Here is a 24,098-nt window from a genome sequence, read left to right as displayed (position 1 = left end):
AGGAGGAGGAGGAGGAGGAGGAGGAGGAAGAGAGAGAGAGAGAGAGAGAGAGAGAGAGAGAGAGAGAGAGAGAGAGAGAGAGAGAGAGAGGGGGAAGGAGTTGTAAATATGAAAAGACAAAGTATAATTGACTTTTCATCACTCTGACAAATGCATGATGGAATAGTGTAGAAGGAAGAATGAATGACTTTAGCTCACAGGTTCTGAAATTTTAGTTCATGCTCCTTTGCCTGAGGCACAGTTGAACATCCTAACAGAGAGAGCATCCTGTAGAGAAAAGCAGTTCACTCATGGTAGATGGGAGGGAAAGAGAGGGGGTTGGGGGAGAAGAGGGAGAAGGAGAGGGAGAGTTTCAGTCCCTAAAGACATGCCCAGGGATCTGTCTCCTCCAGCTAGACACCACTTCCTAACGTTCCTGAACCTTCCCAAGCAGCAGCACCAGCCGAGGACCGAACCTTCTACACAGGAACCTTTCTGTGGAGACATTCCAGATCCTAGCCTTAGCAGCAGTGAACTTGGACAAGGATACTGAGGCCATGTGAAGTTTGAGGTCTTCACTTGAAAGAGATGCTCATAACCCCAGCCTGTAATTCCTAGAAATGTTCAGGTTGAGTTACCCTCTTCCCTCAAACTGCCATTTTCCCCTTTTGTGTTCTCTTTTTGTTTTGGTGAGACAAGGCACTTCTATGTAGCTCAGACTGGCCTCCATTACAGCCTCTCCCTCGGCCTCTAGAGTTCTGGGGTTACAGAAATGCATGACTATGCCTGGCTTTCAAGATGGTTTTCAAGGCAAGGTGCAGATTCCAAGCACCTAACTGAAACTGAGCCAAGGAACCTGACCTAGCAGGTCCAGAAAGGAGTCTGACCAATGGGATTGAACAAAAACATGAAAACGAGTCTTCCTGGACCTAAGTTACTGGTGGGGGCCTAACAATAGAGGGTGGCCAGTGTCTGAGTTTCTTTTTCTGCTGTCATAGAATACTCTTGACAAAAGCAATTTATGAGGTTTGGTGGTGGTGGTGGTATACACCTTTAATGCCAGCACATGGGAGGCAGAGGCAGGAGGATCTCAGTGAGTTCAAGGCCAGCCTGGTCAACTGATGGGGTTCCAGGACAGCCAGGGCTACTTTGTGAGACTCTGTCTCAGAATAAGTAAGTATAGCCTTTATTAAAGAAAAACACAACTACTGAATTTTCAGACCTAAGTGCATTCTCTGTTAGTGGATAAGGACAGAGCTGAGGCAGATAGCTGATTACAGTCCCTCTGAAGGCAGAGTTTATATGAGGAATGGCATTTTAAAATATCCCTGAAAGATGGGGTTGTTGTAATCAGAAAAGGCCATAGAAGCCTTCAAAACTAGTTTTTTTCTTCTTACTGCTAAGATTTTATTGACCCAGCCATACATCCCCAAGCCTATATTTAGAGTTTGACATTTTCTCTCAAACAGGAAGGAAATCAAATGCTCATTGTAGCAAATACACAAGTACATTTCAGTAGAACTTCAGTAAACAATTTCAAAGCAACTTTCTAGTAACCTGTGCCTGGTAAGAATGTGTATTTGTTAACTATCTAACAAGGTACCCTGTATTCATTTCACTACAAAACAAAACAAAGCACCCCCTCAAAAGACTCCCAAACCTTACGAGAAGCCTGATTTCTGAGGTAACGAGGAGACGAACCATTGTTGAAAACTGATGTTGTAGGCCCAGCGCCACCGGGAGGGAAGGTCAGCCAGCAGTGTCACCTCTTTAGCACACAGTCTAGGTGATGTTTTGTGAGAGGAGCTGATGAAGCAGGACGTGACTGATGTCAGGTCACAGGCCATTTCCTCAATGGCTCCCAGCCACAGGCTGCAGCCCAACCTCAGGAGGCGCCCTGTGGTCTCAGGCTTGAATGCAGAGATCAGGGTCATGTGCAGAAGTTTCTACGTCTCCTAGGAAAGCAGCTCTTGGAACTAGCTGTATAGATAGTGTTGGCTGAGGAATTATGGGCCGGAGTGTGAGTGGTACCATAAAGACAGGCTGTGGGAAAACCAGTAGGGTTTTCATAAAAAAATAAAGACAAACCCCATACATGCCTCCCTCTGCAGGCCAACACTGAGGATAAGTCAATCTCTCTGTTTTGGGGTTTGCTAGCCCTGTCTAGATACCTTCCTCTAAGCCTTTAGAATATATTTAGACTGGTTTTTTTTTTGCCAATACAAACTTTTAGAATATTGAATTCCATAAGTGTATTTTCTCAGTAAAAAGTAATGTTTAATAAATTCTAGGCTAAAGGAAATTGCAGAGGGGGTGGGGTAGTCCTTCTTTGTTTCAGGAAAGACAATAGACAGCACACATATATATTCTCTACAGGCACACAAGTGACACACGCACACACACACACACATGCACATCTTAGTTCACATGATTCTATGTATCACTGACTGAACAAAACTATCTCCCATAACAATTTTTTAGAGCCGGAGTGAATATCGAAACAGATAATCAAATACCATGTGTAACCAATGTGGGAGTGGGGGCAGGGGGCTGACTGGGGCAGTGGTGTCTGGAGAGAACTGGCAAGAGACCACACATTCTGCCCACATGGCTCAGGAGCACTGTGAAGTAGTAAGGGTGGCTTCCTGGTAGCCCTGTGGAGGGGTAAGGAGGGACTAAGTTCCATGTTGGGGCTGAGGGGTGCCAGATGGTCCTGCAGAGGTGCTGAGCACAGAAAAGTCCACTGACGGGCAGGTGTTCAAGACTGACACAGGAACCATAGGAATCTAAAGTTTGGGGGAGGGGAAGGTGAACACTTGAGCAGCAGAAGAGCTAAGTGTGGAAGGAAGGCTGAAGTGGAAATTTGTGGTTTCTTTGGAAAGTCAGCTACGTCAAAGAACGTTTCACTAAAGCAGACACGTGAAGGAATGTTTCACCGAAGCAGACACAGGTGAAAGGATGTGTGATGGATTCTTCACTAACGACACACATGTATTGGTCTGCCTTATGTGCATTATTGAGCTCCATTGTTGTGACTTCAAAAAGAGAAATGCACCAAAAATCTTCTCTAGAGGTTCCTGTGTCTTCTCTTGCTGCTTCCAAGGACTCAGGCCGATTGGCAGAATGATGTCAGCTGATCCAGACTTTTGCTAAGACAGACTCACATGTTGAGGCAAGACCTGTGGTAAGGCAAGACTCTTGGAGGACACACATTGTTTGGGGGAAGTATAAACAGGATTCGATGGACAGTGATGGAGGCTTAGCTTAGCTTGCTTGTATAGTTAGCTTTGCAATGCTTCTTGGTCTCAAGTCTTCGATGATCTTGACTTTGTTGAGAGAGGCCCAGCTGAGGACTTCTCCTGGCATCCCTGGTGGTCCTGCTCCCTCCTGCTGACTTGTGAAGATTTGCCTGAGGTCTGGCTGTCTCTACTAGGTCATGCCAACCACTGGTGATTCATGTTTGCGATCCCAACACTACCAAACTGGACTGCTGGTATATCTGTGAAGTGTTTTCAAACGGATTGTACTGCTACTGCTAATTCCTGTGAACTGAACTGCTGGCTTCCTGACAATACAGATGGGATTTGTTTCAAAGAACAATTTCTAAACAGGTCCACTGCCCCTGTATCCTAATAAGCTTTCTTTTCCATTACCTCTGATGGGTGGTGGGCGAGAAGGGAGGTTAAAGTGTTTAAGAACAACCATTAAAAGTCGAAGTTACAGAAGGCATTTCAAGGAGGAGGATGTGCTGACACATGCCATGGAGAGAATGTCACTGATCCTGGCACCTATGGTGTCTGGGGCCTGCAAAGGGAGCCATTATCCCAGGAAGGAAGGGTCCTGAGCAGAGTGGAGGAGGCTAAGAGGTGGCAACTCATTCTACTGGGAAGGCAGGAAGGGGTTCTGGAAGTTGAGAAAGTCATTGGCAGAGAAAACTATGCATAGAACAAGTCTGAAGGGTCCAGGAGGAGCATAGGAGGCAAACATGAAACTCTTCTGATAAAGAAGATATCTCAGAACACTTTGTCTGGCAAGAAAGAGGAGCTGTTGACTAGAACTGAGTTCAAGGGAAGTTGAGGAGAGGCTAGAGATGAGGATGGGGGGTGGGGAGCAGGGTCAAAGTGCAAGAGAGGGAGAAGATGATGACAGAGTTGGGGTGCTAACTGGATAGTCCCGGTGTCAAGAGGGCCAAGGGACTCTAGCATGGCCAGCTGCTTAGAAAACATACTCAAGCTTACAGCAGGCTTGCTGCTTATGTAGTCTAAATGTGAAATGTCCCCCCATCTGCTCATGTGACACTTATATGCTATAAATAACATGGGGTGGGGTTGATTTGATGGTGGTCAGACTGAAAGCGGAGACTAAGGCTGCTTAAGAACCTCTTGAGAGGTGGGCTTTATAGAACAGTCTAGCTTTGCCTAGACTGCAGGAGGTATGGAGCCACGTTATACAGATGAGATTACAAGTGAAGGCACAAGGTGTGTCTGTGTATGTGTGACAAGCAGAAAAGAAACCGTATGTGAAGTAGAAGGTCAGGGACCAGATGCTACAGTTCGGACTAATGTCCACACAAAGGTCCACATGTTAAAGCTTGATCCCCAGTTCAAGGCATTATTGTAAGGGGGTAGAACCTTTAAGAGCTGGGGACTATTTAAAGGCCTTCCAGCCAAGAGGGGTCATGTCTTTCAAATACTTAGCTGATCTGCTCTTGCCTTCATGATGATGGACTGAACTTCTGAACCTGTAAGCTAGCCTCAGTTAAATGTTGTCCTTTATAAGACTTGCATTGGTCATGGTATCTGTTCACAGCAGTAAAATCCTAACTAAGACACTGCCTTAGTCCCCATACTTACTCTGGAAACTCTTAGGCCCACGGTATTCGGATCTTCAATATCTTAGTCCAGATACTTAGCATAACTGGAGCACATGGCCAGGTAACTGCATTCCCCCATCAGCCTAAACTCTGGAGTGCAGCTAGCCTCACACCTATCCAGAAACTACTTTCTCCAAGCCAGCTGCCTAGAAGGATTCCTTTTAAATAAAATCCTTGAGCTGGTACCCAAGTCTTTCCTGATGGATGTCAGCAGAAGTGACTAGGTGGCTTTTCTATTACTGATAAGGGAAGGACCTTTCCCGCTCATACCCTCTTCAGGGAGGCGCAGTGATGTGCTTGTAACCCATCTCTGGCCGTGCTGCCAATTAAAATGGCCTCTAATAGGAAGGGCAGGATGAAAGGATGACGGGTCCTTCGTCACCCTCTTCCCTTTGGAGTATAATGTAAGAAGGAAACAATTGCTTAATCTAGTATTTGTTATAGCAGATTCTACTGTAACCAAATTTCTGAAGAAAAATGTGCAACCAACCAGGGCAGCACCAATGTGACTTACCTTAGTGTGTGCCATTCTTACCTGCTTCTAGCCAGCTCCTATTTTAATTTCCCTCCATAACACTTCAAGCCCCTATGAGGCTCACAAGCACCTCCCCAACCTGGTACTCTAAACAAGAACACTATCTTTAACATCACTAGAAATGTTAGAACCAACAAGCAGAGTCTCCTAAGATGTCCTGCCTCCCTTGCAAACCCTTTTTCATCTCAATGGCACAGTGTTTGGGGCCAGACTCCCTGGAGTAAGACACAGCATTACTTAGGCAAGTGAGTTCGACTTTCATTTCCTCAACTGTAAAATGGAGGTCTGTTGGTAACTGTAGGTCTGTGGGTGGTTAGTACCACGCCTGATGTACGGTGGCAACATCTGCCTGCCACAAGCACTGCTAAAACACATGTGGCTGTCTCACTCTGATGTGAGTCTTTTATTGAGCTTCTATTACATCCATACCAAAGTCTGAACTTCTTGATGTTAGACCCTCATGGCACATCTTCCCACTTACCTCCAAACCTTCCCTCCTGGCAACTTCATTTTTGAAGGGTTTTGGCCAGTAATAGCACTCTGCTCATGGATTCAGAAAACCAAATATATGAATCTGATCTCATTTGACAGGTATTTATTAAAATGCCTACAAATAGAGTGTTGGTCAGCGTCCTACCAAATTAATTCCCCTTCTTGAAATGCACCTCCTATAATACACCAACACAAGAAACAGCCTGTTATACGCCTTATGTCTGCGAGCAAAGGCAGCTTTCATTTCCTTCATTTGTAAAATAAGGGAGTTACGTTATCAGCTTGCCATCTCTAAAACACAGCACTACACTGAGGCGGTGATGGGAAAATCCAGTATTTCTATCTACTTCCCGATCTTATGTTGTTTTAATGTACCTAAGGGCCACATCCTGTGGAAAGAGAACAGCATTCCTTCAATAGGGACATGCAAAGGATGAGCCAGAGGGTGAGGCCAGCAGCAAACTAGAGCGTGCAGAGACCTGAGTGGCCAGGGGAGGTGGAGTGGGGAGCTTCCCACCAAGCCCAGCGGGCCAGGCTCCTGTCTCTTCCTTTTCCTGCCTTCCCAGAAGAGGTGAGGAGGATCCTAAGGGAGCACTTACCACAGAACAAGAGTCTGTTTAGGTGATCACAATGGCTGTCAGGTTAAATACACAACCCTCTCCTTCAGTGAAGGCATCTGTAGGTCTTGAGGGGAAAAGAAGAGTCAAGGCCAGAGGGACACTGCCTAGAGATTCCAACACAGAACTTAAAACACTCACACTACGCAATCCACTTCCTGACCTGCTCAGGCCAAGGCCATTCTGGCTCCAGACAAGTTGGGGCCAAAGGATCTTTCCTCATAATAGTAACACTGGTGTTTCTGTGAAGTCAGAAACACTGACCCACGCCCCCTTGAGCCCACCGGTCTCTAAAGACAAATCCTAAAGTGCTCTTTAGATATCCTTACTTCTGTGACTAAGTAAAGCTAGTTTAAGGTGACAAGTCTCTAGGGGCTGAGGAGACGGCTGAGTCAGCAGAATGCCTGTCACAGAAGCACACAGGGATCTGAGTTCAATTTCCAGCACATACACAAAAGTCAAGTGTGGCTGGGGAGGGAGAGACAGGAGAGTCCATGAAGCCAGCTAGTCTAGACAACCAGTGAACTCCAGGTTGAGCAAGAGAATCTGCCTCAGAAAATAATGTAATGGGAAACAACTGAGGAAGATACCTGATGTTGAAGTCTGGTGTGTGCATGCACACACAACACACAGAATTAAATTAAAACTAAATGTCGAGCTGGGCCTGGTGCTGCACATCTGTAATTCCACTGCCCAGGAGGCTGAAACGCTTGTGGGGTGTGGGAGGGAGGTGGGGGATCAAGAGTTCAGGCTAAACAGTGCGATTTGGTCTCCAAAAGAAAATGTTAACAAACCTCTTGTACATGCAGATAGGACTTAAGACCTAGTCCAAGATTTGCATCACTGGGCAAAGGTTTAAGTGCATTCACCTCCGACTTTTGCATAGGTATATGGCCAATTTCTGCACTATTCCCAGAGGCCAAAGGCCCTAGGTAGTTAGACCACAGAGCCAAAGCAAAGGCATCTGAGGTAGATTTTACAGTACCAAGTACAAAGAACATACTGTACTTTGCAAGCCCAAATACAGGTTGTTACAAAAGAGCAGAGGTCAGAGTGTCAGCAGCCATGATGTACTGGTAGGGCTTTCAGGACTCAGAAGCTAAAAGCTTAGCTGGTGGCTCTTACCAGGTATTCTCCTCAGTGGTGGTCTTTGCTTACTTAATCTTCCTAAAATCACCCTGCTTTCCTTCACATTTGACAACTCCTGAAGTGCAAATGTATCGCTGAAGGAAGCCAGGTCTTCAGTGGGGCTGACCCTGCTAGGACCCACCTACAGCCATTCCCCATCCTTACCCATGGAAAGCCTCTTTTTCTTTTTGTTTTTCCTGGATGAGGATCTGATTAAACAAAAACTCAGTCTCCCCAATCATGTGTCAACTGATAATGTGGAATATCCTTACAAGGGAATATTTTTCAGCAGAACCAAGCATCGGCTGGCCTTGCCACAACATGGAAAAACCCTGAAGACCCATGGGCTAAGTAAAATAAAACGATAGACACAAAAGACTACTTACCACGTGACTCCACATAATGCAAAGTTCCAAACAGAGATAAGGAGATTAGTGGTCACCTAGAGCGGAGGTTGAGAAAGGAAGGGGGGTGACTGCAAAAGGGCACTGGGTTTCCTCTTTGGGTTTCTTCTAGGGGCCACACATCTGAACAGGGGAGCTAGCACAATGGTGCTCCCCCTTCCTTCCAGCATTTGTAGGCTAAAGCAGGAGGGCTGCAAGGCAAAGGCCAGCCTGGGCCACCGTCTAAGAACCTCCTGGGCTACACAGTGAGGTTCTGTCTCAAAATAACGAGAAGACAAAAAAACCAAAATGAAACAAACTGAATTCAACTGTGGTTATGACCATTCAACAATGAATATACTAAAACCCATCTATTTTATGGTGTAATATCAATTATATCTTAGTAAAGCCACTTTTAAAGAAACCTAACAAAATACAACTTCTGGGCTGGAAAGACAGCTCAATGACTAAGAGCATCCAATGCTCTGGCAGAGAAGCCAGGTTCAATTCCCAGCACCCACAAGGTGGCTTACAACCATCTGTAACTCCAGTTTCAGGGGATCTGATACCCTCTTCTGGCCTCCACAGGCACCAGGCACACACACACTGTGCATATACATACATGCAGGCAAACACTCATACACATTAAATGTTTTTTACTGGAATGCCTAATAGCCAGGTGTGCCCATGTGCTACAGTTCCAGCAAGATGTTGGCAGAAACATCCTACAAGAATGCTAGCTTCCTCACACGAGGACTCAGCTAACTGGTGTTCCCACTTTCCTATCACAGCACATGGGGCTGGGAAGATGGCTCAATTGGTAAAGTGCTTGTAATGTAAACACAGAGAAGTGAGTTATTGTCATAGTCTGCTTTATGACATTTATCTATTTATGTTCACACACATGCATGCCACAACACACAGTGGAGGTCAGAGGACAACTTGCAAGAGGCAGTTTTCTCTTTCCTAGGGATTTAACTCTAGTCATCAGGCTTAATAGGAAGCACTTTCCAAAACTGAGCCACCTCACCAGGCCAGGAGTTCTAAATTCTATCCCTAGCACCCACCAAAGTAGAACAGCAGTGTGATTGCTTCCAGTACTGGGGAAGCACAAACAGCAGGATCCTTGGGGCTTGTCTAGAAAAGTGGCAAGTTCCAAGTTCAAAGAGACACTGTCTTAAGAAAATTAAGGCACACATCCTTAATCCCAGCACTCACTACAGAGACAGGCAGATTTCTGAGTTCGAGGCCAAACTGGTCTACACAGTGAGTTCCAGGACAGCCAGTGATACACAGAGAAACCTTCTATCTTGAAAAACCAAAGGCAAATAGATTGACTAATAGATAAGATAGATAATAAAAACTAAGACAGAGGAAGACACTTAACATCCACCTCGTATTCTCTCCCTCTCTCTCACTCACACACACACACACACACACACATACACACACACACTCATATATGTTACATATGGGCATATATACTCATATATAGTTATATACATGTTATATATGAGTGTACATGTATATTCACACATATGTATATGAGTATGTACCTTCGTGAGTTTATGACATCGTGTGTATGCCTGATGCCTATGGAGGCCAGAGGGCTCCCCTGGCACTGGAGTTACAGGTGACAGTGAGCTGCCTGCCATGGGTGCTGCCATGGGTGCTGGGATCCAAACTCAGGTGCTCTAGAAGAGCTGTAAGCAGGCTCAGCCATGGAGCCATCTCTCCAGCCCCCAGCACACTGACTTTTAAAACAACTTCTATACAGAGAACTGTAATTTCTAAATACTGTTCTCATCTGAAACAACAAGAGTGCACTGAGTGCTGGAAACAGGAGAGCTTAACTGCTCTGTGTAGGTAATGGACACACTGATACGTGTTGACTGGATCCCTTCTAAGATGCAGGCTATTCACAAAGTGTCTTAAGTTGAAAAGCGAAAAAAGTATTTTAAAACCCAGACATTTGAGGAAATGTACATCATAAATAAAATACCAGCAAGTTAGGCCCTATGCAAGACACCGTACGAAAGACACCGTATGCAGGAGACCGTATGTCAGGACACCAAATGCAGGATGCTGAGCTCCTGGCTTGCTTGTGAGAACCTTGTACTATGGAAGCTGTCTTTTCAGATACTCTTTATTCATAAGACTTATTTTAATATAACAGAACCCATGTTCTCCCTTACATCCAAGAGGATGGACACAGGGGCAGTGGCTGCAGGCCTAGGAGACTCTCCCTTAGGTAGCCCAAACCTGTGTGTACTACACACATGCCATTTACAGGTTCTCTCTGTGATGCTTTCTTTTAGGAGTAATTCCAACTTCTTAACAGGCCACAGTGGCTGAGCAGTCAGCTGCTCTTCTGTTAGGGTTTTAGAACTTTAGCAAACTCACAGGGGATAAAAATGTGACCATCCAGCTGTTGCATACTCTAAGACTTTCAAGACACGACCAACAATCACACACTATGAGCAGTATTTTGAATACCAGCATATAAAATGAGTCCTTTAATTTTTCAAGTGTTTTAAACAACAAATTTATACTTAAGCCAGCCTTGAAGATAAGCATTAAAAATTACCAATTTAAACCACAAACCAAAACACCCCACGCCCACAACAACGGAAGCACCAGCTCTGTGCATAGCTTTACCCAGGTATGCACAGAGGGAACCGCAGCGGCAGAGAGGGGTCACTGTCTGGAACCGTATCCCCTCCGTACCGGAGAGCAAAAATAAATAAGGTCACCACTGTTTCCAACAAGTCTGCCTCCAGCCTTCTTCCAGCTCACAGGAAAGCTAACTGAGAGTGATGAACTCAGACCTGCTTCCCCAAACATGAGCACAGCCATGTTCATTAAACAGCGATTTTCCATGCAGGGGCGATATGTTCTTCTTATTTTTAAATTTATTTTTCTTTGTACTTTTTCTTCAATTTTCCTTTTGCTAATATACTATCTTTCCTTGTATAAGGCAAATCAGTCACCTTTGTAATGTTGTTTTTCCTAAGAAAAGTACCGAATTTTGAAGACAAACCATTCCCAAAAGTAGTGACCAAAATATTAAAATAGCTTTAAAGGTGAATCACCTACATTACTTCAATGAAGTAAAACATTAAAAATAAAAGCAGTTGGCACTAAGGCAGCTATTCCAAAGATCTGTGTCTAAATAATTTTTAAAGTTGTCTATTTTTTTTTTAAAGAATGCACCCCCTAGTCCAAAGTAACTATATTTTAAAAAAATTTTTGGCCAAAAAATTTACAAAACCCCTTTTGGTTCAACCTAGTAAAAGTGGTATCTAGAAAATACTCTGCATTATTAAGTTGTCTTTAAAAGTTCAGGTGAAAGCATTCCTAAGGCTGGGTGATCTGGGAGACAAATGTGCTCCTGCAGGCACTGCACTGCACGCTGCACACTGGGCATCTATGACAGACAGGCACTTTCTTCTGGGTGGTGGAGCTGGGAGAGAAGTCACACGTAGGCTCCCAGGGCAGCGTGGAACTCTGTGAGGCACTGGACCAGCTGCTGAAACTTAGGCCTCTCCTCTGGGTCCAAGGCCCAGCAACAGGCCATCACAGCGAACCTGCAGAGTGACATGGAAATGTGTCAGGCCTCAGTCAGCTTCTGTTATGTGCTCTGTTCAAATGTGTTTGTGGGGAGGACAGCCATGAACAATCACTTAGTTGTACTGTGTATTAACCGTTTCAGGATTAAAAACAGCTAAGTTATTTGGATTACACAGAGCAATCTCAGTTCTTCATGAGAATACAATACTTAGAAAGTTCAGAGCTTCCTGTAAATACCCAGAACACAGTCAGAATAACGGCCTGCATTGTCCTGGACACTGCTGAGGAAGAACTAGGAAGAAGTGTTACCTGAAATTAAGATTCCTGGATCTACAGCAAAGCTACTACCTAAAACTGGCAGGGAAACCTTTTGGGGCCTCTGTAGACAACACATTTCTGTGCCCACTATCCCAACCAGCCCCTGTGCACCCCACTGCTATGATGGAGGCAGGAGGCACATGTCACTCACTAGCCCTTAGCATCTTCCTTAAGAAAGGCAAGACTGTAGGAGGAGCTAAAGTGGGAGGAGTTAGAGGAAGAGGAAAAAGGAAGGGGAGGAGCTAGGGAGGGCAGAGATGTAGGAGGATAGAAAGCCACACAGGTATGGAGAGCAGTGCAGGTAACAACTTTTATTTATGTTAGCTGATTGGGAAACAACTCTCTTTGTATGGGCATATTGTTATTGAGCTTTACCAAACATATAAAGCCTTTGATTAATCTTTAAGCATTAGAGTCTCATTTTTTCTACTGGGGCCGAGTGGATGTCAGGATGGTCTGAGCAATGCCCAGCCTTGCAGAGACATCGTGGAAGATTGGCAGAGCCATCTCCCACACTGACGTCTCGTGGGTGGCAGGGCTGGTGTTTCTGGCTGGCCATTTCTAGCTGCAGCGTGCACGTGGCCGAGAAACATGGCGGCTGAGCTAGGCAGGGCCACGGCAGTTTAGATCGTCAGCCTGACCTGAGGCCATTTTAAATAAACTACAACACAAGACCATATGAGAAAGGTGTCTGTCTCTGTCTGTGTTTACCGTCATGTGGTGTATGTCTATGTCTATGTGGATGTATGCATGTTCTGTGCATGTATGTGGAGAGCAGAGGTCAGCACTGAGTTTGTCCTCTACTGTTTTCTTTACTCAGATGGAATATTTACTGGACCTGGAGCTCAGAGATGCAGCTATGATGGCTAGCCAATGAGCTCCAGGGATCTCCTGTCCACCCACCCTGTGGGAGGGTCCAGACGTATACTACTGTACCGGTCTTCTTGGTAGGTGCTAGTGATCTGCATTTGGATCCCACAAAAGGCTTTGCTAAGTATTGTTTATCATTTTGTCTGTTTAAACAAAACTCAGCTAGCTGATGGAGCATCCCCTCAGTTTCCTCACAATTCCGTTATAGGTTCTCGGGCCAATTTTCAGTAATCAAAATGATATACACTGACACAAGATGCCACGTGGGTTAAAAAGTGACTGCGGTTTTCCACAAGGTATCAGTCATCTCTGAAGATCCTCATTCTCACAGGGGAGCTTCTGTGTGAACACAGGAATGTGCTTTCCTACTTTTATAATAACACAGTAAATGCATCAGAGCTCATGTCTAAGATCTAAAAAACTCACAGTTCGTCAGGGCAGTTGATTGGCTGGGCTATTCGGTAACCATCTTTCAGGTAAGCGGCCATCTCAAAAGGGTCGATGTCCACGTAGGGCGTCTGGCCCAGGGTCATGAGCTCCCACAGTGTCACTCCAAAGGCCCACTAGGAGGGGACAGTGCATAAGACAAAGTTACCACAGTTGTTAGCTTCTCTAGTTGGGTAGGAAAGAAAGCATTTTAATGAGTTAATTCTTTAATGTTAACATCTGTATCATTTGTTCTAAGTAATTAAGTTTGTTCAAAGAAACCATTTGTATCACTGGCTATTTATCATGCTACTTCCAAATTAACCAATTATGGTGGGAAATGGAGAACAACCTAGATGGACAGAACATCTGCTCATGGACAGAAGACTCACTCAGAAAGTGAAACACGCAGATTATAGAAAATATAAGAAGTCGTGGGTTTTTTGATTTGTTTATTTTGCAGAGCTAGGGACAGAACCGTATCATGCACAGAGGTGCATCATTTACAACTTTTAGGAACACCTTGAAAAAATATTGTCCAGCCAAGTAAAAGTCAGATTTGCTTAAAATCAGCAAGTGGATGGCCAGTAAGAACAGAGCCTAAGCAGAGGCACCTCGAGTTCTGGCGAGCTGACTAGGCCTCACTTCATGAGAAGGACAAGCATGTAGAAGATAGGCTCCACCACCACCGTGGGCTGCGGCTATGCTGCTGTCCTTTCAGAGCATGGTGGGGACAACCTCTAGCCTGCTGCCACCTGTGAGACCGGAGTTCACGTCAACGCTTGGGAGAGGGAACAACATCTGTGCAGGAGCTAAAGGGTTCTCACCAGTACTTTGCAATGAGCCTCCAATCACATTCTGTTTTCACAACAAACCCTGAGGACCTCACACTGGCAGCTTAGGTGACAAGGTGAGGAAGCAGGTGAAACCATGGCTGGCCCACGCACACATCTCAGTGAGTGAGAGAACAAAGCTGGGTGGGCCACACAGAGCACATCTAAGCCCAGAGCACGAAGCTGGAGGGTATTGTTTTCCAGTATGAATAAAATCTGCAAACACTGTGCAAAATACACAGATTTTTTAAAAAGCCTTTTATAGGTTAAATATCCCTAATGCAAAATGTGCCAAAATCTAATTATAGAGCTATAATAAAGAAATTTCCATACCATGAAACTCTGTTTCATACACAAAATCATTAAAAATATTACACAAAACAGAACTGTGTTTAGACTTGAGCTCCACTTGTGCAGCATATGTTATGTATATATGTTTGTATGTATGTTTGTATGTATGTATGTATGTAGTCTGGAAAAAAATTCAAACATTTTGGATGAAGGCTAGTTAACCTATATTAATGAAGAACAGCCACATTTTTAACATACTCTATAAAACAAAACAAAAAATCCACAATGGAATGATATTAAATATTACTCTAAAAGGTGATCCCTTCCTTCCTAATTCCAGCTTCTACTGGAAGTCCTAGGTGTTCTTAAAGTTATATTCTTAGTTTCGGAGATTAAAATTTCCCATCTATCATTTGGAGAATGGGGGTGATACAGTTCAACCCACTATCCATGCTACATGAACTCTCAAGGGGCAGCACTGCCAGAAGAGCAAAGTCTTTCAGAATCTGCTGTCCTTTCACGGAAGTGAGCATCAGGCCATCTGACCTTGGGATCACTTTGACAGCAGGAGATACAAGTATCGGGTGCAGTTGAATGCTAGTCTCTATGGTGGTGGTGGTGGTGGTGGTGGTAGTGGTGGCGGTGGTGGTAGGTCTCTCTCGGTAACCCAGGCTGGCTGCAGACACCAACAACTCCTCTTCCTCACCTTCCTAAAGTGCTGAGATTACAGACAGGAGCCACCAGACAGAGCTTTTTGATCTTGTTATTTAAGATGAAGGACAAAAACTAGTTTTTTCATTAAAAATATATACTGACATGGTTTGTCAGAAAGTACACAACTGCTTTCATCTTAACATATGAGGCTGAGGGCACTGGACGATGAAACTTCTGTGTGATTACACTGAGCATTTAAAACGCCAGACAGGCTTTAGTACAGAAATCTCCCCTAGCCAGTTAACTGAGGGTAAGCATTACTACTCACTATGTGTGACAGAATACTCTCTCATTTTCTGCCCTGCCTGGCTGGGGCCCCAGTGGAGATCCACAAATGAACTTTCATGGGCAGCTGTCGCTGAAGGTACCAGGGTCCTGGATGGCAAGGTACTGAGCTAAAGGGACCTGCTTGAGTCTAAGGTGCATTGTGTTTGTCTGTTGGGCTTGGCTTTTTTCCACTACTGTGTTTGCTTTCCTTTCCTGTTTTATCCTTTTGGAGACAGATGCACCAACTTAAACCCACCCCACCATTGCTTTTCCGGTAGTTGGTAACTTGCTTCCTTTCCTAAACTTAGAGCTGAAGACAAATTTGCCTGAGTATAAATCACACTTTGAGGCTCACTCACTCGCATCTGGTAAGACGCCTCCCGATGCCTAGCATGATGGAGCTAGCAGGTGGGGCTACGGGAGGAGGTAACATCATAAGGTAGCTCCCAGGAACGGGATTAGTGCCGTGTAAAGACCTCAGCAAATCCCACTCTTCCCTCTGCCATGTGAAGAAATAGCAGAAAGCAGGATACTTCCGATCAGTACCCTCCTGCGGGACTTCCCAGGCTTCAGAGCTGGAGGAACGCAGCCTGCGTCCTGAGCTACCGAGTCTATGCACCTTAATCTAAGACACTGCTTAACCTCAAAACTCAACATCTGTAGCTGCTAGTACGACGAATCCTTAGAGACCTGAAAACCTACACACAACCAAAGACTATCACAGAACTGGCTGCTCATGCCACTTTCTCCACACAGACACTTGCACATGGCCTCATTAGAATACCGGGGTCTTCTCTGGGAAATGAAGCAGAAAGTAGGGGTAAGTCTCCAAAGCGCCCAGGAGGAGAGATGCTCAGACTCATGAGATCCCGAGAGAGCAGCACTGCAGACAACACTGTCAGGGGAATCGACCATGTCTGGAAATACAGCAACTGTTCTTAAAGTAATTCCTATATTCCTCATTCTTAAGAAATATCAGGACAACTAACATTAGAGTAATACAACTAAGCAATAGCGTAACATCAAGAATATTAAATCTTCTTCCTAAACCAAGGTCTAAACTGATCCTTTCATTTCTACATTGTCCCTTTGTCCTTACATTAATTCTCTCTCTCTCTCTTTTTTTTTTTTTTTGGTTTTTCGAGAAAGGGTTTCTCTGTGTAGCCCTGGCTGTCCTGGAACTCACTCTGTAGACCAAGCTGGCCTCGAACTCAGAAATCCGCCTGCCTCTGCCTCCCAAGTGCTGGGATTAAAGGCGTGCGCCACCACCGCCCAGCTACATTAATTCTCTTAATGTGTAAGATTGTTGGTGTGTAAAATCTGCAACCATGAAGGAAACACATAACTACTGAGAATCTTCTAAGCACTACTCTAAAATAAGTAATGGAAAATATAAAACAGAAAGAGTTCTCTGCTTTTAAAAATAAGAAGCATTTTCCAAAAACTCGAGCTTCCCCTTAGACACTACCATAGCTGCAAAGGCTGCTGTTGGTGGGGATGCTGTAAACGAATCTCCTGAGTGAGATGGCCGTTAGCGCGCTCTGCAAACTGAACAAGATGAAACATGCTGCAGATGCAGTCTCTGAGTGACTGCAGACACTGCTCCCAGAACAACATCCACCAATGTCTAGAAAGAAACAGCAGGCACAAGGGGAGTATGTGATGTGCCCTATGGCCTAATAACTATTCAAATGCCTTAAAAAGGATCTCCTGAGTGCCATAAATCATGCTAATAAGATTAGCATGGAAGTCATTTCTTTGTTTTTTTTTTTTCCCAAGAAAATACTTTTTAAATACAATGTAGTACCACAAAGACGAGAAAAACAACATGAAACTCTCAAGTGTGCTTTCCTGGCAGCATTCACTCCTCAGTTGGTGGCGGAGTCTTGATAGCTGAACTGTGTTAGCTACTATACTTATCTAAATAATTCAAAGGAGGCATCAATCAAAAAGTATTTTTTCAAATAAAGGGGGGAAAAGTTATAACAGAAATCTGTAGTTGTGCCTACATTTGACAAATCACAGAACAAGAACAATGGTCTTCAGAGTGAGGTCATATCTTAAAATACTAGACATTCTTAACTAGCTGGATCTGGTTGTGTGTACTTCCTAAGCTGACAGTTAAGGGCTGATGTTAACATTGTCAGAATCTTAACATACCAAAAATATTGGATGTTTCCAGATAGAATTACAAAAGCAAAGTCCAAAGTGGCAATGTGTTACTTTTATGACAAAACAACCAACCAATGTGTTTCTAAGAAAATCATGAAGACTCCTTAACTACGAAGAAATGCAGAACTATATGGTTCTTTCAAGGAGAAAAAAGGGTCCCGAGTCACACCTGCAAGTGTCCACTTTACACACCTGCAAGTGTGCACTTTACATGTGTAGATGCCAGTGGGAGCAGGGTTACGTTTCTTACTTAGTACATGATGAAAACTGTTCAGCACCCCCTAGAAATGACAGTGACACCGCCTAGCTCTCAGGAGGCAGAGGTGGGTGGATCCTTAAGTTCAAGACCAGCCTGGCCTACAGAGCAAGTTCAAGGACAGCCATGGTTAAACAGAGAAACCGTATCTAGAAAAATATGACAGACAGACAGACAGAATGAGCCCCACCTCCACCCAAAGAAAGCAAACAAACTCAACATGTGTTCATGGAGTTCTTAGCATTTTTTAACCCAAACATTAGAATGTAATAATAATCTTTAAGAATTTAAAACAACATTCAATACCCCAAAACTGAAAAGCAGAATATTACACTAATAGGCTATCATAGTCACAGGAAAAGACCTAACTATTCCTTTCAGTCCCAAGTATTCAAGGCAAAAGACACTTATAGAAAGTATCTATGTGCATGAAATGAGTCTGGAAGAATTTAAGAGAAAAATCTGGTCATTTTTAGGAGTTAGCCACATTAAATGTAACCAAGGGACATTCTTACAATGATATGCTAAGCCCAACTCAAAAGTGTTTTGAATAAGACAAAACAGAATACTTAACCCATGGCAGCACAAGGCTGTAATCCTCGCACTTAGAAGGCTGAGGCAAGGTTTCATGTTCAAGACCAGCATGGGCTGTACTGAGTGAGGACTTTGTTGAAATGGAAGTTGGTATTCTAAGTTTAGAGAATTCTGTTAAGATGTCCGTTACTGGATTCACAGTGATTAAAACAAAATGGAGCGGGCCATTTGAGGAGTCCTACGGAAACCTACTACAACAGATATTTCTTAAAACACATACACATATGAAAGAAACCTAAAGGGAGTCACCAAATAACGAGGAGTGAATCCCCCAACTAGACATCTCTCCACCAAGTGATGCCTCTGGTGACAAGAATGGGTCACATCTAATTGGGCTGTTGCCAAAAAGGGCCCCATGGAAACCTGAACAACTCATGCTATTGCCAAGGCCATTGGTAGATCTCCAACCGAATTGATGGTAATGCCCTACTGCTGAACACAACGCCTGCATAACTCACTGAACATGGAGAAGTTGCATTGGTGCCTAACTAGCATCTTCACTCTTAGTGACTAGCGTTTATTGGTACCCTGCATACTACCAGGGAAGAAAGGTAACCATCAACTCAGTTACAAACCCTGAAATCTATACTGTTGACTGTCCTACACGATACTCTGGTGATAGTGGCACAAATGTGGGAGTAACCAACCATTATTTGACTGGATTGAAGGCCCACTCCATGAGATAGAACGCATGCCTGACAATACTTGGGTGGCCAAGAACCTGAGCTTAAATAGACCACAGACCTATAAGAAAACCAAATACTATTGCGATGCAAAAGGAATTTAGCAATAAAATGTCATAACTATTTAATCTCAAAGCAGGATTTCTACCCCACTTTTGATCATTCAGTTCCCAAATAAAATACACAAAACTTTTATTATCATAAGCCTTAATCAGCACTAGAGCTGGACAGATGTCTGTCCTCTACACTACTAGAATCTATTTCCCCATTAATAACCCCAAATTATCATTTGCCATGTTCTGTCTGGGCTGCTCTTAACTTCAATTGGCAGCCCTCATGGCTATGCTTTTATGACTGACTCACCTAACCCATGGCATCTTCCTTCTCCCTCTCCTCAACCCCAAGCCTGGGAACCTCAAGTCCTGTCTATTTCAATTCTGCCCATCTATAGGCTGTAGGCATCTTTATTCAACAATCAGGGATAACTTAAGGGGCAAGGTCACATAGTGTCACTTGGGTCTACTTGCAGATTCTCAGGCTTTGGGAGCCGGTATTTAGCATTACAATACATAGCAAAAGACCAAACCTCAACAATACCCCTTTTAAGTCCAATAAAAGGCTCTTTTTCCTTTCAGATATAAACAGAATACAATTACAACAACTATGAAAACTATAAGGTATGGTACACATTTATGTCTAGCCCATTTATGTCTGAGTACTAAGGTTATAGTAATTTGCTATAGAACCAGCAAAATTAATATACTGAGGGAAAGAGTGTGTGTGCACTAATCAATGTAAGTAACTAGCAAAACTGGGGTCAGTAACACCCCATTTAGAAGGGAAATGCATAAAATGAAATGGAAAGGCAACTCTGAATAATAAAATAAACCAGAAGACCAAACACAATAAGCCCAGTTCTTCGATGCTGAAACATGACATCAAATCCCAATTATTTTACAAGTAATGTAGTATTGCCAAATGATGATTTAGGAACCTTAATAGCAAACCTTTTTACCTAATTTCCAAATACAAAGCTACAGTGTGTAACAGTCAAGAGATAAAAACAAAACAAACAAAAAACCACATTAGTTTTTCATTCTTTCTTGAGATAGTCACCATGTACCCTAGGTGGGTCTGGAACTCATGATCCCCCTGACTCTGCCTTCCCAGGGCTGGGATTATAGGCATGTGCCTCCAAGCCTGGATTGATTATGACCTAAACTAGAATTAAACAGTCAAACAACGGGATGGAACCTTACAACAGATGAGTAGATGCGGCTTCTGAAAGCACATCACTGAGCAGGAGGGCTCAACTGTGTGCTCCGGAAGAGCAGACAGAACTATGCTGACACCTAACAGTGTCAGGGCTGCAGACGGGAGGGCTGGACACTGAGAAGAGACAATGCACACAAAGCACATTCTGGCTTTAGTAGCCACTCTGTCATCCTGAGACTTGTACAAGGGAGATGATGAGTGGCTGTCAGCTCCCTAAACCTCAGTGCCTGCCTCTGTGGGAACAATGCTGCCTCAGCTCATGTGAGCAGGGAGAACACACAGCATTGACCCCAGATCTGGGCCAGTTTCTCTGCTTTAAGTGGGTCAAAGGAATAGTACCAAGATTTTTAAAAGAACAAAACACTGAATGTAGTAGATCGGGAAGCTTTCCTCTACATGCTGTTGATACCTGGGTTCCAGTACTTACCACGTCGCTAGCACTAGAGAATTCATTATTAACCAGACTTTCCAGAGCCATCCATCTCACTGGCCTGTTCTCGTTGTCCCCTAGGCAGTGGTAGTCCATAGGAAACAAGTCTCTGGAAAGGGCATTGTCTGTGATTTTTACTTGAAGAGTGTCGTCAATGCTGAAAAGAAAAACATGAACATAAATGGTATCATGGTGTTACGAGGCAGGATTACCATCAACAGACTACAACCCGCAGTGACTCCCAGACAGAACCCCAAACCCAGGAAGCACCCGACACCTACACACAGTTCCTCGCAGCCAGGTCTTTATGGATCACTTCTCTTCTTGCCAGGTAGCTCATTCCACAAGCAATCTGAATAGCCATATGTACCAGATCTTGTTGGGAAATTGCCTGTTTTAACAGGGGGAAAAAAAAGACAGTTTGCAGATACTACAAAGCAAGCCTGGGATCTGATTACCTGAATCTACAGTCCCACCCCAGAACACTTCCTTGCACCTACTTACTAAGTTTTTAAAAACCTATTTCTCAGCCAGGATGTGCCCTGGAAGCATGGTATACTGTTCATTCATTACCAAAGTTCCTGTTCTGTAACAGGATTTACCATCTATGTGACTTTATCCATGACACTTTCTTTTGCATTTATCTCTCTAAAATCAGCATAGAGAGCAGCTTCTCGGTGACTCCTGCACAATGAACAGAATCTCCGAAGCAGTATTTCGAGTGACTTGTTCTTTTCTTTTGCAGTAGTAGGTTTTATCATATTATCACCACCACCACTGTGGTGGGGGGCAGCATTCTACTAAAACAAGTCTCTCTGCTGACATGCTCCTTGAGATGCTCACCAGTCAGCACTGGAGGTGGGAGGGAAGCTCCTCCCCTGGTGATACTCACAGACCACAGCCTCTAACTACATGGTTCGAACCAGGGCTTCATTCTTGTAGCTTAAACAACATATCATATATATTAAGAGTCAAATACTTAGAGCAGATCTGAGTTTATTCTTCTTATTAACTACAATAAATATGCTATTATAAGTCTTTAAATCAACTTAACAAAACCAGAAAATATAGCAGACTCTCTTATCACTATCACAGCATATCTGGAATCTGATGGAAGGTTCACAGTAAGTACTTGGGTAGTGACAAGAAAGAAACTCTTAAATGGTGACGTCTCATTAAGGATATTCCCAATTATCTCCCACAATCCTGACCGCCAACTTTCAGTGCTGTTGGTGCCATATGATCAGACAACTTTGTTGAGATTTCCATTCCAAGAAGGGAAATCCTGGACCATCTTCAGAAGTGACCCCAAAAGGGACTTTGAGATGCTATCATAGGGCATGAGAGGTGATTATGAATGAACACATGGTGAACAATGAGAAACAGCATGGGCCAAGAGTGCTCCCCCGGGGAACCACAGGCCATCTTCATGTGCCTGTAAATCGACAGCTTATAAATGTCCCCTGATTCATTCTGAGGTCTTCTGTTTTAAAGGTTTAGATACTACGAGTGTGGTATTAATGTCTACTTGCAGAGACATTAGGAAGTATTCATGGTTAGAGAAGTCTTCTCACCTGTGGGTTATTGGCTTCTACTAATTTGCACTGCCGCAGAAATAATTTAAGGTTCCCCCAGTTCATGTACGGCAACACCACCATGGGCTTTTCTCCGTCTTCTATGCACACATGAGTAATAGGAAGAAGGTTCCTAGAAAATAATAAGAGATTGGGAAAATGCAAATGAAATCTAAAACCTTATTGGTTTATCTTAAATTAAAAGTAATAAAGATAATTGAAAGCAAAACAAAATCCCAAACACACTTAAAAAGACCATTAAAATATTTATTTACAAATGTTCTACTTTTCAAACCAGATATAAACAGTCCTCATATGCATGAGCTTTCTTTGTAGAATAAACATTACTAACATAGAATGAATCCCTTTGTGCTAGATTTGCTGAAAGCCACGGTAAATCCCCAACCTAAAGGACAAGCGTGGCCAGGAGCACATCATGATGGTGCTATTCCACTGATTTTATCACCAAGCTTGAAAAAAAAAAAAAGGCCCAATCCAGACTGTGAACATGAGCAGGGTCATCAAAAACCTCTGACTGTGAAACTGTCACAAATGTAAAATGTTTGCAAGAGAATTTGGAACCTGGTTTTTTAAAATAAGATTCACTATCTGAGTGTGTGTGTCTCTGCTCAGGACCCTGCTCCCCTCCCCCACTTGACCTTAGTTTTCAAACTTGTAACATGTGGATTTCACTAGTCACAAACAGTTCTTATGTACAAAATAAAACAAGAATGTACTGAACAATCTTGTCCACTTCTCATGGCATGTGTGTGCACAGACACACGGAGACACACATACACACCCCATCTTCCACTGTAATGACACTCCAGCTGATATATGAAAAAACACTCATTTTCCCCAAGGTTGCGAGTATTTAAATAATTACCTCCTTTCTACTCAGACTCAATTTATATACGCAGTGCCACATCCTGGGTTGTTATGTTTAATGCATTTTTGAAACACACACACATAACAATACCCTAAAAGCACTATTTATTAGTAAATTCTGTTCCTAGGGATGGTCTCAGAAAGAATGGATTTGTGGGGGCTAGAAAGGTGACTTGGGAGTTAAGAACACTGGCTGCTCTTCCAAAGGACCCAAGTTCAAATCCCAGCACCCACATGGCAGTTTACAGCTGTCTGTAATTCCAGTTCTAGGAAATCTGACACCCTCATACAGACACACTTGAAGGCAGAACACCAATGTCAATAAAAAAGAATTAATATGAAACATAAAAAGGTGCATTAACAAGAGGAGTCAATAGGATATCAACAGTAAAAAGTTGCAAACAATACAAACGCCCAAGAATGGCAAAATAACACAATTGAACAACCAAAAAATGTAAAAAGCTCAAAGAGACTGAGGCACAAACCACACATTCACAGGACAACCACAATGACAGAGGGAAACTGCAGAAATGTACCAAGAGGAGCTTCTTTGACTTGTGAGACTACATAAATATCTGCTTGGCCTTTATGTCCTAAGGGTGTCCCCACTGTAAGAAGCATTGGTCTCTAAGAGGCACTGGATCCATAAAGGGCTTCTGTTTGCATTACAGCTGAAGAGTGGCAGCCATGCCTAGGAGAAAGGTTAGGTACCTACAAAGATCAAGTATAAGGAGAAGAAAATCCAGGTGTCATCAGATTCTACGCTCCTGTGCTTTCCCCTGGGCTGCTGGACATTTCCTTCCCAGGAAGGACTGCAGAACCCTTTCCTTTCCAGAAATGCAAGCATACACACACACAAACACACACTCTGTCTTTCTGTCTCTGTCTGGCCGGGGGCGGGGCGCCCGCGCGGCGCCGCCCCGCGCGGCC

At 43.7% G+C, this 24,098-nt stretch overlaps 1 protein-coding gene and 1 long non-coding RNA gene across 3 annotated transcripts in view; both read right to left on the bottom strand.

Moving 5' to 3' along the window:
• The window catches only part of LOC114611850, a 24,754-nt gene extending 23,003 nt beyond the window's left edge, over positions 1-1,751 (bottom strand). The window contains exon 1 of the long non-coding RNA XR_003709907.1: positions 1,681-1,751. This is a non-coding gene — a long non-coding RNA (uncharacterized LOC114611850). The remainder of the gene's footprint in view (positions 1-1,680) is intronic.
• Positions 1,752-10,491: 8,740 nt separating this feature from the next.
• The window catches only part of Ryk (receptor like tyrosine kinase), a 68,889-nt gene continuing 55,282 nt past the window's right edge, over positions 10,492-24,098 (bottom strand). For both annotated transcript variants that reach the window (XM_028756811.1, XM_028756812.1), the window contains exons 11-15: positions 22,281-22,413; positions 20,988-21,097; positions 20,704-20,863; positions 13,192-13,328; positions 10,492-11,594 (exon numbers count right to left, since the gene is read on the bottom strand). In XM_028756811.1, coding sequence (XP_028612644.1) covers positions 11,483-11,594; positions 13,192-13,328; positions 20,704-20,863; positions 20,988-21,097; positions 22,281-22,413 — 652 coding nt within the window. In that variant the 3' untranslated portion in view covers positions 10,492-11,482. The remainder of the gene's footprint in view (positions 11,595-13,191; positions 13,329-20,703; positions 20,864-20,987; positions 21,098-22,280; positions 22,414-24,098) is intronic.

The sequence above is a fragment of the Grammomys surdaster genome, unplaced genomic scaffold (assembly GCF_004785775.1).
Source record: "Grammomys surdaster isolate TR1022 unplaced genomic scaffold, NIH_TR_1.0 126131, whole genome shotgun sequence".
In the NCBI taxonomy this organism is placed as follows: Eukaryota; Metazoa; Chordata; class Mammalia; order Rodentia; family Muridae; genus Grammomys; species Grammomys surdaster.
The sequence above is the reverse complement of the archived record's forward strand: the minus strand, read 5'-3'. Positions and strand labels throughout refer to the sequence as shown.